This window comes from Penicillium brevicompactum (genome assembly GCF_028827555.1).
Source record: "Penicillium brevicompactum strain IBT 35665 chromosome Unknown utg000006l_segment0_segment0, whole genome shotgun sequence".
Taxonomy (NCBI): domain Eukaryota; kingdom Fungi; phylum Ascomycota; class Eurotiomycetes; order Eurotiales; family Aspergillaceae; genus Penicillium; species Penicillium brevicompactum.
In genome coordinates, this window is record NW_026623209.1 from 1658485 (window position 1) to 1672500 (window position 14016).

General features: G+C 51.9%; 6 protein-coding genes across 6 annotated transcripts; 1 reads left to right on the plus strand and 5 right to left on the minus strand.

The window, feature by feature from the left end:
* Nucleotides 1-404: 404 nt before the first annotated feature.
* N7506_008818 (1,4-alpha-glucan branching enzyme GLC3) lies at nt 405-2819 on the plus strand (the record flags this gene model as incomplete). The annotated part of the gene is made up of 8 exons (XM_056958111.1): nt 405-435; nt 485-609; nt 660-759; nt 809-921; nt 974-1665; nt 1720-2055; nt 2106-2736; nt 2793-2819. The coding sequence occupies 8 exons, from the start codon at nt 405-407 to the stop codon at nt 2817-2819; spliced, it is 2055 nt and encodes a 684-aa protein (XP_056807501.1).
* Nucleotides 2820-3724: 905 nt separating this feature from the next.
* N7506_008819 (F1F0 ATP synthase subunit beta) lies at nt 3725-5729 on the minus strand (the record flags this gene model as incomplete). The annotated part of the gene is made up of 6 exons (XM_056958112.1): nt 3725-4657; nt 4714-5030; nt 5153-5195; nt 5253-5338; nt 5478-5647; nt 5719-5729. 6 exons carry the CDS (start codon nt 5727-5729, stop codon nt 3725-3727), a joined length of 1560 nt encoding a protein of 519 aa, XP_056807502.1.
* Nucleotides 5730-6878: 1149 nt separating this feature from the next.
* On the minus strand, nt 6879-7877 carry N7506_008820 (cytochrome c oxidase subunit IV family protein; the record flags this gene model as incomplete). The annotated part of the gene is made up of 3 exons (XM_056958113.1): nt 6879-6974; nt 7062-7255; nt 7421-7877. 3 exons carry the CDS (start codon nt 7875-7877, stop codon nt 6879-6881), a joined length of 747 nt encoding a protein of 248 aa, XP_056807503.1.
* A 611-nt stretch (nt 7878-8488) lies between these two features.
* On the minus strand, nt 8489-9190 carry N7506_008821 (actin-binding ADF family protein; the record flags this gene model as incomplete). The annotated part of the gene is made up of 5 exons (XM_056958114.1): nt 8489-8623; nt 8681-8729; nt 8787-9032; nt 9111-9121; nt 9185-9190. 5 exons carry the CDS (start codon nt 9188-9190, stop codon nt 8489-8491), a joined length of 447 nt encoding a protein of 148 aa, XP_056807504.1.
* Nucleotides 9191-10172: 982 nt separating this feature from the next.
* On the minus strand, nt 10173-10935 carry N7506_008822 (glutathione S-transferase family protein; the record flags this gene model as incomplete). Its single annotated transcript, XM_056958115.1, has 2 exons — nt 10173-10724; nt 10783-10935. 2 exons carry the CDS (start codon nt 10933-10935, stop codon nt 10173-10175), a joined length of 705 nt encoding a protein of 234 aa, XP_056807505.1.
* Nucleotides 10936-11577: 642 nt separating this feature from the next.
* N7506_008823 (SH3 domain protein) lies at nt 11578-13254 on the minus strand (the record flags this gene model as incomplete). The annotated part of the gene is made up of 3 exons (XM_056958116.1): nt 11578-12970; nt 13022-13105; nt 13160-13254. The coding sequence occupies 3 exons, from the start codon at nt 13252-13254 to the stop codon at nt 11578-11580; spliced, it is 1572 nt and encodes a 523-aa protein (XP_056807506.1).
* Nucleotides 13255-14016: the final 762 nt, after the last annotated feature.

Genomic DNA, 14016 nt, shown 5'->3' on the forward strand with positions numbered 1-14016 from the left:
GGCTGATTTAAAATACACAACAGAGCCACGATTGAACAAAACAGAAGAGAAAAGAAGAGAAAAACGAGCCTAAGAAAAACTCGGCCAATAGCCAAAAACAGGGAAGTGACAGGAACAGAAAGGGGAGTGGCTCCGTTCCCGTCGAAGCTCCCCACATCCCCACCGAAGCTCGATCAAATGCGTTACTATCTACTGCCTGCTGCGACGTTATACGCCATGTGTGAAAAAAAAGAAAGGAGAAGAAACAGAGTTGAAATGAGAAAGTACCAGCAAATTTTAAAAAACCAGAAGGACAAAGCGTTGAGGGGTCAATGTCACATGTTGAGGGACCCCGCTGGGTTTCCTTGATCTGGACCTCCCCCCCAGCTCTCTCCATCTTCTCTCCACACTTCCCCTTCACAATTATGTCTTCTGAAATTCCTACTGATGGGACAGGTAAGTTACTTGTATCTAGGTAATTGGATGGTGTTCTAATTGCCTACAGGCGTTATCGGGCTAGACCCGTGGCTGGAGCCCCATCGCGACGTACTGAAGCACAGGTACCAAGTCGTCGAGAAATGGGCTAAGGATATCAATGAGAATGAGGGAGGACTGGACAAGTTTAGCAAGGTGAATTGACCCGGAAACACGAGCAGGAACGAAGAAACTAATATCTCTAGGGCTACGAAACCTTCGGTCTCCATGCGCAACCTAGCGGCGAGGTTAAATACCGGGAATGGGCGCCCAACGCGAGGGAGGCTTCGTTAGTCGGTGATTTCAGTATGTTTTGAGTTGTGGATTCTCAAAGTGCCTGCATTGACTCTGGTAGACAACTGGGACCCTACCGCGAACCCCATGACGAGAGACGGCTTTGGAGTCTGGGATGTAACGGTTCCGGCAAAGGACGGCGCTGTCGCCATTCCCCACGACAGCAAAATCAAGGTGAGTCCGAATTGCCTGTGAATTAGCTGTTCACAAGCTAAAGATTTTCCAGATCACAATGGTCCTTCCCAGCGGAGAGCGCATCTACCGACTTCCCGCTTGGATCAAGCGCGTGGTCCAAGATCTCAAAGTCTCACCTGCATACGACGCTGTCTTCTGGAACCCGCCCGCGGAAGACGTTTACAAATTCCAGCACCAGCGGCCGAAGAAGCCCGCCAGTCTGCGCATCTACGAAGCGCACGTTGGTATCTCATCTCCAGAGACCAAAGTCGCCACATACAAGGAGTTCACTAAGAACATGCTGCCCCGCATCAAGTATCTGGGATACAATGCGATTCAGCTGATGGCTATCATGGAGCATGCGTACTACGCAAGCTTCGGCTACCAGGTCAACAACTTCTTCGCGGCGAGCAGCCGTTACGGATCCCCGGAGGATCTGAAGGAGCTTGTTGACACTGCTCACAGCCTAGGATTGGTTGTTCTGCTTGATGTGGTTCACAGTCACGCTTCCAAGAACGTCATTGATGGTATCAATGAGTTCGATGGAACAGACCACCTCTACTTCCACGGAGGCGCCAAGGGTCGCCATGAGCTTTGGGACAGCCGTCTGTTCAATTATGGAAACCACGAGGTGCTGCGTTTCCTCTTGAGTAACCTTCGTTTCTGGATGGAGGAGTATAAGTTCGATGGATACCGCTTCGATGGTGTCACCAGTATGCTTTACACACACCACGGTATCGGAACGTACGTTAAACAATCATTCACCCTTTCTGTACTGCTCACTAACAATGCCAATAGTGGTTTCTCCGGTGGCTACCACGAGTACTTTGGACCATCTGTCGACGAGGAGGGTGTTACATACCTTACCCTTGCTAACGAGATGCTGCACGAGCTCTACCCCGATGTGATCACAGTCGCCGAGGACGTCTCCGGTATGCCTGCGCTGTGCCTACCCCATGCACTTGGTGGTGTCGGCTTCGATTACCGTCTAGCCATGGCCGTCCCAGACATGTACATCAAGCTTCTGAAAGAAAGCCAAGACAGCGACTGGGACATGGGCAGTCTATCCTTCACTCTTGTCAACCGCCGACACGGCGAGAAGACCATTGCCTACGCTGAGAGCCACGATCAAGCGTAAGTCCACCATATCCCACTTGTTTCATTCCATAACTAATCTCCAACAGTCTGGTCGGCGACAAGACCCTTATGATGTGGCTCTGCGACAAGGAGATGTACACTCACATGTCCACACTGACCGAATTCACACCCGTCATCGAGCGCGGCATGGCCCTGCACAAGATGATCCGCCTAGTAACCCACGGCCTAGGCGGCGAAGGCTACCTCAACTTCGAAGGCAACGAATTCGGACACCCCGAGTGGCTCGACTTCCCCCGCGAAGGCAACGGAAATTCCTTCTGGTACGCCCGTCGCCAGCTCAACCTCACAGATGACCCCCTGCTGCGCTACAAGTTCCTCAACGAGTTCGATCGCGGCATGCAGCTCACAGAAGAGAAGTACGGCTGGTTGTCTTCGCCGCAGGCATACATCAGTTTGAAGAACGAGTCCGACAAGGTCCTTGTCTTTGAGCGGGCGGGTCTGCTTTGGATCTTCAACTTCAACCCCACGCAGAGCTTCACGGATTACCGTGTTGGTGTTGATGTTGCGGGTACTTATCGTATTGTTCTTGATACTGATGATACTGCATTCGGTGGACTCGGGAGAAATGTGAAGGAGACTCGCTTCTTTACTACTGATCTTGAGTGGAATGGAAGGGCAAACTTCGTGCAGGTCTACATTCCCACGAGGACTGCGTTGGTAAGTTTGAAACTTCTCAGCTGCTTTATTGTGTCAATTGCTGACTCGCTTTCTAGGTCCTGGCTTTGGAAAACACCCTGTGATGTTGCACATTCTGAGCAGCCATTAAATGTGGAGTTTTTGACATTCGGTGGTCACGAGACGCTGTTACACATATTTACTATACTTGTCCTGTTATTCTCGCGTGAAAGATTGCATTTGTTTCTAATTGAACCGGCTATGTGCCTATCTGTATTGTTCGATACTGTCGTAGATGTCAGTTCACTGACCGTTTACCCTCTGTACCAAATTAAAATCGGAAGGTAGGAAGGTGAGGAATGGGTGAATTAATGGATGCATACCTAAGTAGTGACGGGGAGTAAAAGCGCTTATGCTATCTGTTCTGCATACCAATGTGCGTGCCTTGGGGTCGGTCCTGGGGCAGACGACAGGTTACCACGAGAGTTACAAATACAACTACTGAGTACAACCAGAACTACACAGACCAGAAGACACAAATCACAAAGGAAAAGATGTCGAGAATCAGGTTTTGAACTCTAAATACACAAAATAATGAAACACGCCGGCCAAGGGTTGTGTAAGGTATCTCTCCAGACCGGCTTTGAAGGAATCTCATCAACGCTAATTAGACGAAGTAAACCCATCCGCAACCATTCAAGTCCCTTCACGCTCAACGCAGCCTCAGAAATCCACATTCGAATTTCCCTTGCTCATCCTTTCGGAGCGAGTCTAGAAAGAACAGATCCACAGACGCGACAGCGACAGCAACGGAAATGAAAACAAATCCCTCTCTGTTGCATTTTTCTTCTCACTTAGATCGGGTAATGTACACGCCGGAAAATGGGAAAAAAAACTGTCGCGTACATAGGAAGGGTTCTGACAAAGGAAAATTAAATGAGATGACCAAAGCACCGGGAAGAGAGAAAAGGGCCGGAGAACAGGAGGGAAAAGTTAAGACGGCGCTAGCTAGCAAATGACAATATTACACTTAGGCGCTGCCCTCGAGCTCAGCCAGGATCTTCTCACCCTTGGCGCGGGCGGCCTGCATGTCACCAACCATGTAGAAGGCGTTCTCGGGCAGGTCGTCACCCTCACCAGCAATGATGGCCTTGAAGGAGGCAATGGTGTCCTTCAGGTCGACGAGGGTACCCTCGATACCAGTGAAGACCTGGGCGACAGCGAAGGGCTGGGACAGGAAACGCTGGAGCTTACGGGCACGCTCGACGGTGAGCTTGTCAGCCTCGGACAACTCGTCCATACCGAGAATGGCAATGATATCCTGGAGGGACTTGTACTCCTGGAGCATCTGCTGGACACGGGTGGCGGTGTTGTAGTGCTCGTCACCGATGATACGGGGGTCGAGCATACGGGACTTGGAGTCGAGGGGGTCGACAGCGGGGTAGATACCCAACTCGGAGATACCACGAGACAACACAGTGGTGGCGTCCAAGTGAGCGAAGGTGGTAGCGGGGGCGGGATCAGTCAGATCGTCAGCGGGCACGTAGACGGCCTGGACGGAGGTGATAGAACCCTTGTGGGTGGTGGTAATACGCTCCTGCATGACACCCATGTCAACAGCCAGGGTGGGCTGGTAACCGACGGCAGAGGGGATACGACCCAGAAGGGCAGACACCTCGGAACCGGCCTGGGTGAAACGGAAAATGTTGTCAATGAAGAGCAGCACATCCTGACCCTCCTCATCACGGAAGTACTCGGCAATGGTGAGACCAGTCAGGGCAACACGGGCACGGGCACCGGGGGGCTCGTTCATCTGACCGAACACGAGGGCGACCTTGGATTCACCCTCGAGCTGGATGACACCAGTCTCCTGCATCTCGTGGTACAGATCGTTACCCTCACGGGTACGCTCACCGACACCACAGAAGACGGAGTAACCACCGTGAGCCTTAGCAATGTTGTTCTGGCGAGCAATGTTAGTGGATCACGTCTCATGTTTATTTTGCGGGAAATGCTTACAATCAGCTCCTGAATGAACACGGTCTTACCGACACCGGCACCACCGAAGAGACCAATCTTACCACCACGGGCGTAGGGGGCGAGGAGGTCGACGACCTTGATACCAGTGACGAGAATCTCAGCGGAGGTGGACTGGTCGACGAACACAGGGGGCTCGGCGTGAATGGGGGCGAACTTGGAGGCCTTGACGGGACCACGCTCGTCAATGGGGTCACCAGTGACGTTGATGATACGGCCCAGGGTGGCGGGACCGACGGGGATGGTGATGGGAGCACCGGTGTCGTTGGCGGCAACACCACGGGAGAGACCCTCGGTACCTTGAGGTGACGTTAGTTGAAGCTCCAAAAATGTCGGTAGGGGCGCACTCGGTGGGTCTCCCGATCGGGAAGAGAACGACACGGTGGCCCGGAAAGGGGTGAAGGGGGGAGAGGTAGCTTACCGTCCATGGCAATGGTGCGGACAACATTCTCACCGAGATGTTGCTGTATCGAAAGGTTAGCTTGGTCGAAAGTGGAGATTCATCCAATCAGGGCACGTACGGCAACCTCCAGAACGAGCTTCTGGCCGTTGTTGGTGGTCTCAATGGCGTTGTAAATGGCAGGGAGCTTGTCGCCGGTGAACTTCACTGTAAAATGGCGAGAAGAAAGTCAGATACGGTTTTGTTGATGATTTTGGAATTGATTGCGATGGTTTTGGTGATGGATTGGGTCCAGGGAAAAGATTTTCGCGAGGTGCCCATTCCGTCAGGAGTCGACAACACGTACCGTCAACGACGGCACCAATGACCTGGTGAACCTTGCCGGAGGAGCCAGCATCGGTGCTAGCGAAGCGGGCAGTGAGAGCAGGGAGAGCATTGGAGCGGATGGGCTGGAAGGCGCGGGCAACGGGGGTTGTCCGGGCGAAAGCAGCCCGTCCAAAGGACCGGGCGAGACCGCTAGAGAAGGAAAAAATTAGTTTCGAGATCGAAGATGAAAAGCCGAGGTTGGAATGATCGAAAATGCATACCTCTTGAACATGATGGAGGTGTTGAAGAGCGAGGTGTGGATGAAAGGGAGGTGAGGTTGGAACGGGAAAAGAGGGAAGAAGAGAAGGGAAGAGGTTGGTGGACGGGGACTGGTCGCCCTTAGCCTTTCCGGGGCGGTTTTGCCGACGATCCCGTGATGAACCGAGCAACAACTTGCCCTTTTACACTACATTTAAGAACCCCAAGGGATGGATAATTTAGGAATTACTTCTTCTCTGCAGGGGTTCTCTCATTTGAATCCATTTATCCCCATCTCAATCCATCGTGGTAAGCCCAAAGCTCCACGGTTGGGGAATTCGCGCACACACATCGGGGCTTGGCGGGCCGGGTGCAGGGACAAGCACTGGGAATTTATACAGAGGACAATACCCTCTTTTCCCCGGATTAAGTTAAATTAAACCATCACTAAGACAAAGCTGGACTCCTAAGCGTTGGAACGAAATACGCCGTGAAGGTCAATGGCCCTTTAGTCCGAGAGCTGCAAGCTCGGAAAATCTCTGACGTGTTGGGGGGTCAACCGCAGAATCCGGGACAACCTTGGTTGTTTTAGAAAGTATAGAAGATATCTCCATCCACCTTATTTGGATAGCGTAGAGCTAATTTAGATATTGAAATATCATCTTTTATAATTCTAAAGCTAGACCAAATATTCAACAAGTTCATATCGAGCTCACACCCTCCAAACTACACCGTATCCCACTTAAGCAGGGATTCTCCGCACTTGGAGCTGGTTCCGAATCACTCCGTAGGGACCACGCCATCTCGGACGCAGGGGTATACCCACATGTTATAGCTTCACTATACACTCGTAAACCTGAGGTATCTACATTATTTGTACGTTGCACTTTCAAAGGTTCACTTCTACAAAAAAATTCCTTGGGTAATCAAAAATATTCTCTATGGCTACAAAGGAGATACATTGATTATAGCACAGTACGGAATACACGCATTCTCGGATGCTTGCGGGCGAAAAAAGACAGAAATGAGGAGCAGGAAACGGCATAACCAAGAGAGGTCCCATTCAATATCCAAAGTCGACCATGAGGGTCACAGCATGGCCAGCTTGGGGGGAGATACCATCTCAAGGTCATGCCGCCTCTGCGTGGATATCGAGTCATCCCCGGTTGGGTAACCGGAACATCTATGACTTGTCGGCAGGAGCAGGGGGGCTCTGAACGAAGCCCTTGCCTTCGTAACCAGGCTTGCTGATTCCGTGGATGGGGTTCATCTTCTCACGCTATCATGGGGGTTAGCATCTGATGTAGCTAGGAGCAGAGACTTCTCCCGATCGGAATTGTCAATCTGGGGGTGGGCATATGCGTACCAGAGCGTATTCGTTGGAGGCTTCCTGCCACTCCTTGGACATAGTACCGGGCTTGGGGCCAGCGAAGTAGTGGACGGTGAAGAAGATGGCGACGGCGGCAGCAACGAGCTGAGAGACCTTACCGACGATACGCAGACCCTCACCCTTGGGGGTCTGGGCACGGGGACCGTGGGCACCGAAGGCAATGTAGTAAGCTGTGATGGTGGAAGATATGTTAGCGGAAATCGATCAATTGTAGAACGATCATCCAATTGGAGATGATCGACCGGGCAACCCGACAGGTATACCCTCGGAAGTTGCAGGGCAGACGATGCGAACGTCTCCATGTCGAGACCGCATCATCTAGGAACAGCACGTACCGGCCTTCTTCTCCTGGAGGGTCATCTGGTGCCAGTCAACCTTCATGCGGTCGCGGAGCTGCATCCACAGCTCGGCCTGCTCCTGAGGGGGCATGCCCTCCCAGCGCTTCTCAATGCTGGCGAGAGTGGGGTTGGAGATGGCATGGGCGGAGGCAGCGCGGGTCTGCAGGAGGTTCACAGGAGCGACCGGGGCAGCACGGATGGCCGCGGTGCTGCGAGGAACAGCGCGAGAGACGGTGCGAAGAAACATTGTGCGGCGGGCGGGAGGTGGTAGCACCACGTCGAGAGCGGATACAATTGGGGAGAGTAGTAGAGGGCGGGGAGATTTTTGAGCCGGAGAGCACGCTGGGGCACGGCTTTGGAGAGAGTGGAGGGGGATCGTGGATGGAGAAGGACTTGAAGACGTTTCTTGTGGTTTGAGGTGGAAAGGCGAGTTTCCGGTCGGGACTAGCGCCATTTGGTTTGGCGGGCCTCTGATTGGCCCTGGACTCCTCCGGCCCATCCTTCTGCCAGTAAAGAGCATCATCATTCTCACTTGCCCAGTATATGGCATGATATTTGGTACTTTGGTCAGTACACAATTATCCATATCACTTGGCTGTTCCTCTCCATTTACCTAGCTCCTCAATTCTTCCCCAGGTCTAAAATCTGACCCACCGGATTCTTCAGCCGCCTGGGCATCAGTGCCCTTCGACTATACCTAAATTTGTTATCTAGATGCCCGGTATTCTACATTTCTCGCCAGTACCACGTTGTGTCAAATGATGCCGCCATACAATGGTTCCTTGCAGGTCTGCAAATATTTCACTGCGCCAACCTTGAGGGCATCATCCAAAGCTCTCAAAAAAACAAGGGGGAGCGATTGGGGGTGAAGGGTGAATGAGATCAAGAATCAGAAGGCTCCATGCAAAATGAACAGCATGGGCCAAGTCGTAACGGTCTTGCATTGCAACTAAGAAGGAAATGGGAGAACGTTGTGCAGAGAAGATTATGAATTGATCGTTCCGCGGTGCCGTCAGAGGCGCACCCCTATCAGTCGCGCAGTCCGGATCCAGCCGGTGCCATCATCTATGCCTTACCACCGCTGGCCTCCTTCAGGACTGTCTTCCATTCGATATCGGACTTGTCATCGGCGTGGATGGAAGTGACGACGTTGAGGGCGTTCTTGAGAACCTCGCGGGTGCTGGCGTAAATCATAGACCACTAGAGAAGCACCCTGTTAGTCAATTGGTCCAAGGAAACATCCTCATGCTAACTCACGAGAGTGGGGGTATCGCTGGGAACCCAGGAGATGAAGATGATCTTGGAGCTGCAGGATAATCAGATCAGCAAAAGGCGTGTCAGATTCCGGGGTGTCGTATCGTACCGCTTGCCCTCGACGGGGAGCTCGTACTCGACGTCGTAGACGGCGTAGCGGGGAGCGGGGCGGTCCAGGCTGTCCTTGGCACTGGCAAGCTGCTCACGGAAGAACTCGTAGTCTTGTTCCTTGCCAATGTAGTCTACGACAACCTCCTTCTTGTTGTCGGCAATCTTGTAGATGATAAACTTGGTCTTGCCGTGGCTCCGGCTGAAATCCTGGTATGCGGTGATACACTCATCCTGGATCTGGACACTGCAGGTAGAGAAAGTGTCAACAACGGTGGAAATGAGGGGAAACCGAATATCGGAAATGCGAGGGCTGACGACTCACCCCGATGCGAGCTATGCGATACCAAGGTCAGCATATGAAATATTGTCTGGTGCAGGATTGGGGTAAATACATACAGACATATTTGCTTATGTAGATGGGGGCAAAAAGGACGGGGTTGTCTAGGCTAGCACGCGATGTCAGTGAGATCCTCAACACAAGTCTGTCAAGGGTTTCTTATTCAGGGAAAGCCAAGGCAATATGAGACCCAGCAACTTACAGAATTGAAGGCGGCAAAAAATGGAGGATGAGACGGGGAAGATGGAGTTTGAGGGGTGAACTGCCCAGGTGTTGCCTTAGTGGGGTGGTTGCACGTGATTTTTCTCTGCTTGGTAAATTATCTTCCCAATACCGGTTCGCTACAAAAGATGCCTGGATTACTTGATTGCTATGAGCAAAGCCTCCAGAGCTAGTGGAATATACGATGCTGTCCCTTGGGATTGATTTGATTAAATTTTGTGATGGCTGCATTGCCATTGTGGTACTTGAAAGGATTTCAAAAGTTGTCGTGGCGCCAACAGCGATCACAGCACTGCCCTAGCAACGCTGCATAACATACACAATGCATTGAGGTGAGGCTACTCCGTACATGGAGGCTACATGGCGGCTACGTCGAGGCTTGACGTGCAGGCTAATTTTGGGCTCCGACTACCAACCATGGGACACGTCAGTGCCGGCTATTTTGATCAGGCCCACCTCGTACACTATATACATTGGGCCTCCGAATTTTGAAGTTCTCAAAGCCCAGTATATTCCAGCAATTTAGTCCATCTTCAAATCTGACTGGAACCCAAACTTGGCCTCGACAACCCCTGTGGTCTGGAATAGATTGCTATACGATTGCGCAGGCTATGTGGGCTTCCAAGATTGGAGGGAGACGCTCCAGGTACTGTCAGGCGTATCTACTCCGTACCTAGTCACTACCTGGACACCTGGGCAGCTTATAGATAGCGGCTTACTCTATCCATGGATATACCAGACACACATATATTCAAAACTTCATTCATGTCTCATTTTCATTTTCATGATTTCATCCGACTTAGGAGACTAGTTGCCAGCACTAAACTAAGCCTTGGGCGCAAATTTAGCCCTCATCTTATCAGCGACAACCTTCTCATCCCAAATAAAGTTAACACTGTCATGGGCAACAGTAGCATCAGCCCAACGCTTGAACCTAGGAGCCTTCGACAGCAACTCAGGCAGCTTCGCACTAACAAGGCCATGTTCGGGCTTGGCGAATCCAAGGATACGCAGCAAGAACGAGCCAGACTGGACCTCGGCAAGAGTGAGCTTGTCACTGCCCCCGAAGAAAGGACCCTTGCCCTCGGTATCCGCCAGCAGGGGTTCAATCTCCTTAACGACAGCAGCAGCGAGCAGCTCGGCAGCCTCGTCGCGCTCACCTTCAGTGGCTGATTTGATACTGCTGAAGAAGTGCGGTAGGACCTTGCTGAAGAAGGCGTCCACAAAGAAGGCGAGGCGGGCGCGGTAGAGGGCGTTGTCGGCCGGGCCCGATGCGGGCAGGAGGTGGGATGGGTGGGCGTCTGCGATGAACTGCGCGACAATGCCCGACTCGGTGATTATCTCGCCGTTGTAGGATATACTGGGGACCAGGCCGCGCTGCTAGAGTTAGTCTTGTGGACGGAGATGATATCTTGGGGGGTATTTGATCACTTACTGGGTTGACTTCTAGGTACCACGGTTCCCGGGGCTTGCCCAGGTCGATAGTGACTTCCTCATAGTCAAGGCCTGACTCCTTGAGTGCGATGTGAGCACGGTGTGCCCAAGGGCAGAGACGGCTGGTGTAGAGGATGATCTTTGGGGAAGACATTGATGCTGATGGAATAACAACTGTGGGATGGAGGTGGAAGTTATAGAGAAGACAAAAACGCCATCATAACAAGCATTGCGAAATGAGGGGCTTGGATTATAAATGCAGATTACGAATGTCCACGGCCACCTGCGAAGTTCCGTCCGCCGGCGGATAAAACATGACGAGATGTGGGGACGGTACTCGGACTTAACGGTACTACTCAGCTAAGCTTCAATGCTACACAGGTGCGTCTTGACAAGATCCTTGAAGAGTCTTATTATGTACATACATTAAAAGCGTGCACTATATGTATCCGGTATCTTCTGAGGGGTGCTCATCCACCGGGGTATAGAGAAAGTAGCAAACCGATGTGTAGTACGTGACAAGACCCAGATGAGCTCTGGGATCAAAGAGCTTGTCCGAGTCCGATGCGCCAGCGACCGGTTTCACACAGATCAAGTGAGAAAGGAAGAAAGAGGAAATGGTCAAAGAGAAATAAAAAGTGACCAGATGGCCGTCATGAAATGGGGTATATCGAATACGAGTATAAAAAGAGCTTGGAGACGATGGAAATCGCTCGGGTGGCCAGCCGGGAAAAAGCACGGTTCAACACGCTGTTCATCAGGACGTAAAGATTGAAAAGTAGGAGTTTGAGATGTCTCAAACTTCTTCGTCTTCCTGGCCACCGTCGATGATTTTGTGCCAGTGTTGCGGCAGACAGATGCAGACCAAGGGGAATGCCTTGATCTCGCCTGACGGCATTGGAGAGGAAGCGCCTTGCATACGAGTGCCACTCGAGACACCACTGTCGCGCTGTTCACGGTGATGGACATCATAGTCCTCGGCACGCTCGGTGAGACGCACTCCTGTCGCCCAGCCGTCGTCCCAAATACCGATTACTCTCAGCATCTCTCCTCGATCAAGCTCAAACTCGTCGCCTGCCCTGGGCGAGTAAGCCCAAAGCACAGCAACCTTGTCGCCAGCTTGAATTTCGTCTTGAGAGTAGTAATCGCGGAAGTATGAGAGCTGTTCGGATTGACCACTCGTTACTTGTTCAGGAGAGGAGTACTGGTTTGTGGGGCCGGAACGAGGAGAGCTGTCACTCTCCATTCCAGCCAGAACGGAACTACTTGAAAGCGAACCGTGGCGCTTGCCGGCCACAGGAGGAATGCTCTTGTGCATAGCTCCTGGGCTGGAGCGCATGCCTTCTGACGACGTGTCGCTGTACTTGGCTGCGCCGCCATACATCGCGGCGGAAGTTCGCGAATAGGCGGGCGACGAGCTGGGCATTTCGCGCAGAGCAGACATTCGCGTAACACGGCCTCCGGGAACCATGTTGTACGACGTCGGGCTGGGAGGCTGCTGCATTGATGGCGAGCCGCCCTTCCTTTGGGGGTTCGGTTGATTCAATGCGCCTTCGGTCTTGTCCTCTCTGCGACGGCGGCGCATGAAGATGCAAAGGAAGGCGAGTAAAGCGATTAGGATTGCTGCACCGGCAACAGAGCCAATTACGATTCCAGCAATCGCACCACCCGACAAGCCATGGCTGGCAGCCGCGGCTGCAGTTGAAGAAGCGGACGAGGATGGCGTGAGTGGCGGCAAAGTGGAAGTTGGGACCGCAACGCCATCACAGCGACTGGTAGAGTTGGATTTCTCGCAGCAGGTGTTGCTGTCGTTCGCACAGTAGGTGCAAAGTCCAATGGTGTTTGACCCAAATCCACAGTTATCGGGCTCGTTCGCGGCTCCCTCTATGCAATCTCCCGAGAGGGCTTTTGATGGTTTCTCGCAGATGACTAGGTCGGAATAAATCTGACTCGTGTAGTCTTTGCTGGAACTACTGCACAAGTCTGTGTTCACCATGGTTTCCTCCTCACTTCGCGCCCAAAGGGCGCATGTGTCCACGCAAATCGGTAATGAGTCATCTGTCGAGAGATCGCAGTCGGAAATGGAGCTCTGTATCACACTGCTGCACATCACACTTATGGTGTACTGCGCGTAGTAGTCATCGGTTGCACTCGAATTGAGTCCTTCACATCCTAGTAAATCATCATATCTGTGGGTGTGAGTTAGCAATTCGTTCTTTCTCGTGATCGCTCGCACATACTTTGTGTCCACATATGAGCCAGAGACATAATTCTTCAGTGAATCATCGAACTCTGTCAGGTTGGATATGCCTTTGAGAAATGGGCTAGCAGCGAACGGTCAGCAATTGTCCCATACCTCGACACGGCGCATAACTCACAAGCTCCCATATAACGTAGAATTAGTCGATACTGACGATCCACTCCACGCGGGACAGGCGCTGGATCCGGAGAGGGAGATACAGGAGCTTGACATGTTGGGCTCCAGCGGTGTATGTACGTAGATCTCGGAGGAAGTCGATCGCGGAATGTGTCAATGGAGATATTCAAATTGAGACAAATCGCATGTCGGTACTGAATTGGAAGCACAAAATTGAAAGGTTGACACCAGGCCACCAGAACCTCAAGCTCGAGGGAAAGAAGAGAATACGGGTGAATGGTACGGAGTAAACGGCAGAGAGGCAAACGAATGGCTTGGGCAGTGAATACCCGAAAAAAGAAACGTCGACCGAGCCCCGGAGGCGCCCCAAGTCGAATCAGATTGAAGGAAAGGATTATGACAGAGGTGAAGAGCGAGGCCTCAGGAAGTTCTAAGATTGGAAGTCCTTAGATGGCCCGTGTGGGTAACAGGGGGACGAACCGCTGGGAAAAGAGATGGTAAGGAGCTAGGTAAATATCTGTATCTCATGCGTTTCCCATAGGTTTATTATTCGTAAATTGGTAATCTCGTACTTAATTTCAGTAAAATTCACCCAAACATAAGCCTAGCCCAATCTGACAAAAGGGGGGCTGGGCTTGTGTGCTATACTCCGCAGTTGTTTACATTTTCACTCTTGACTCTTTTACCCTCCTCCATTGGAATTGACGAGCGCTGTTTGCTTACTTGTGCCTGAAGCCAGTCTGGTCAATACACATGATACGGAGTACTTGAGTTCATTGAACCTCTCGCGTTTCTTTGTGTTTTTGTCCAGACTCGCTAGCCCGTTAGCGGCTCCAAAAGGACGATCGCTATCACGGT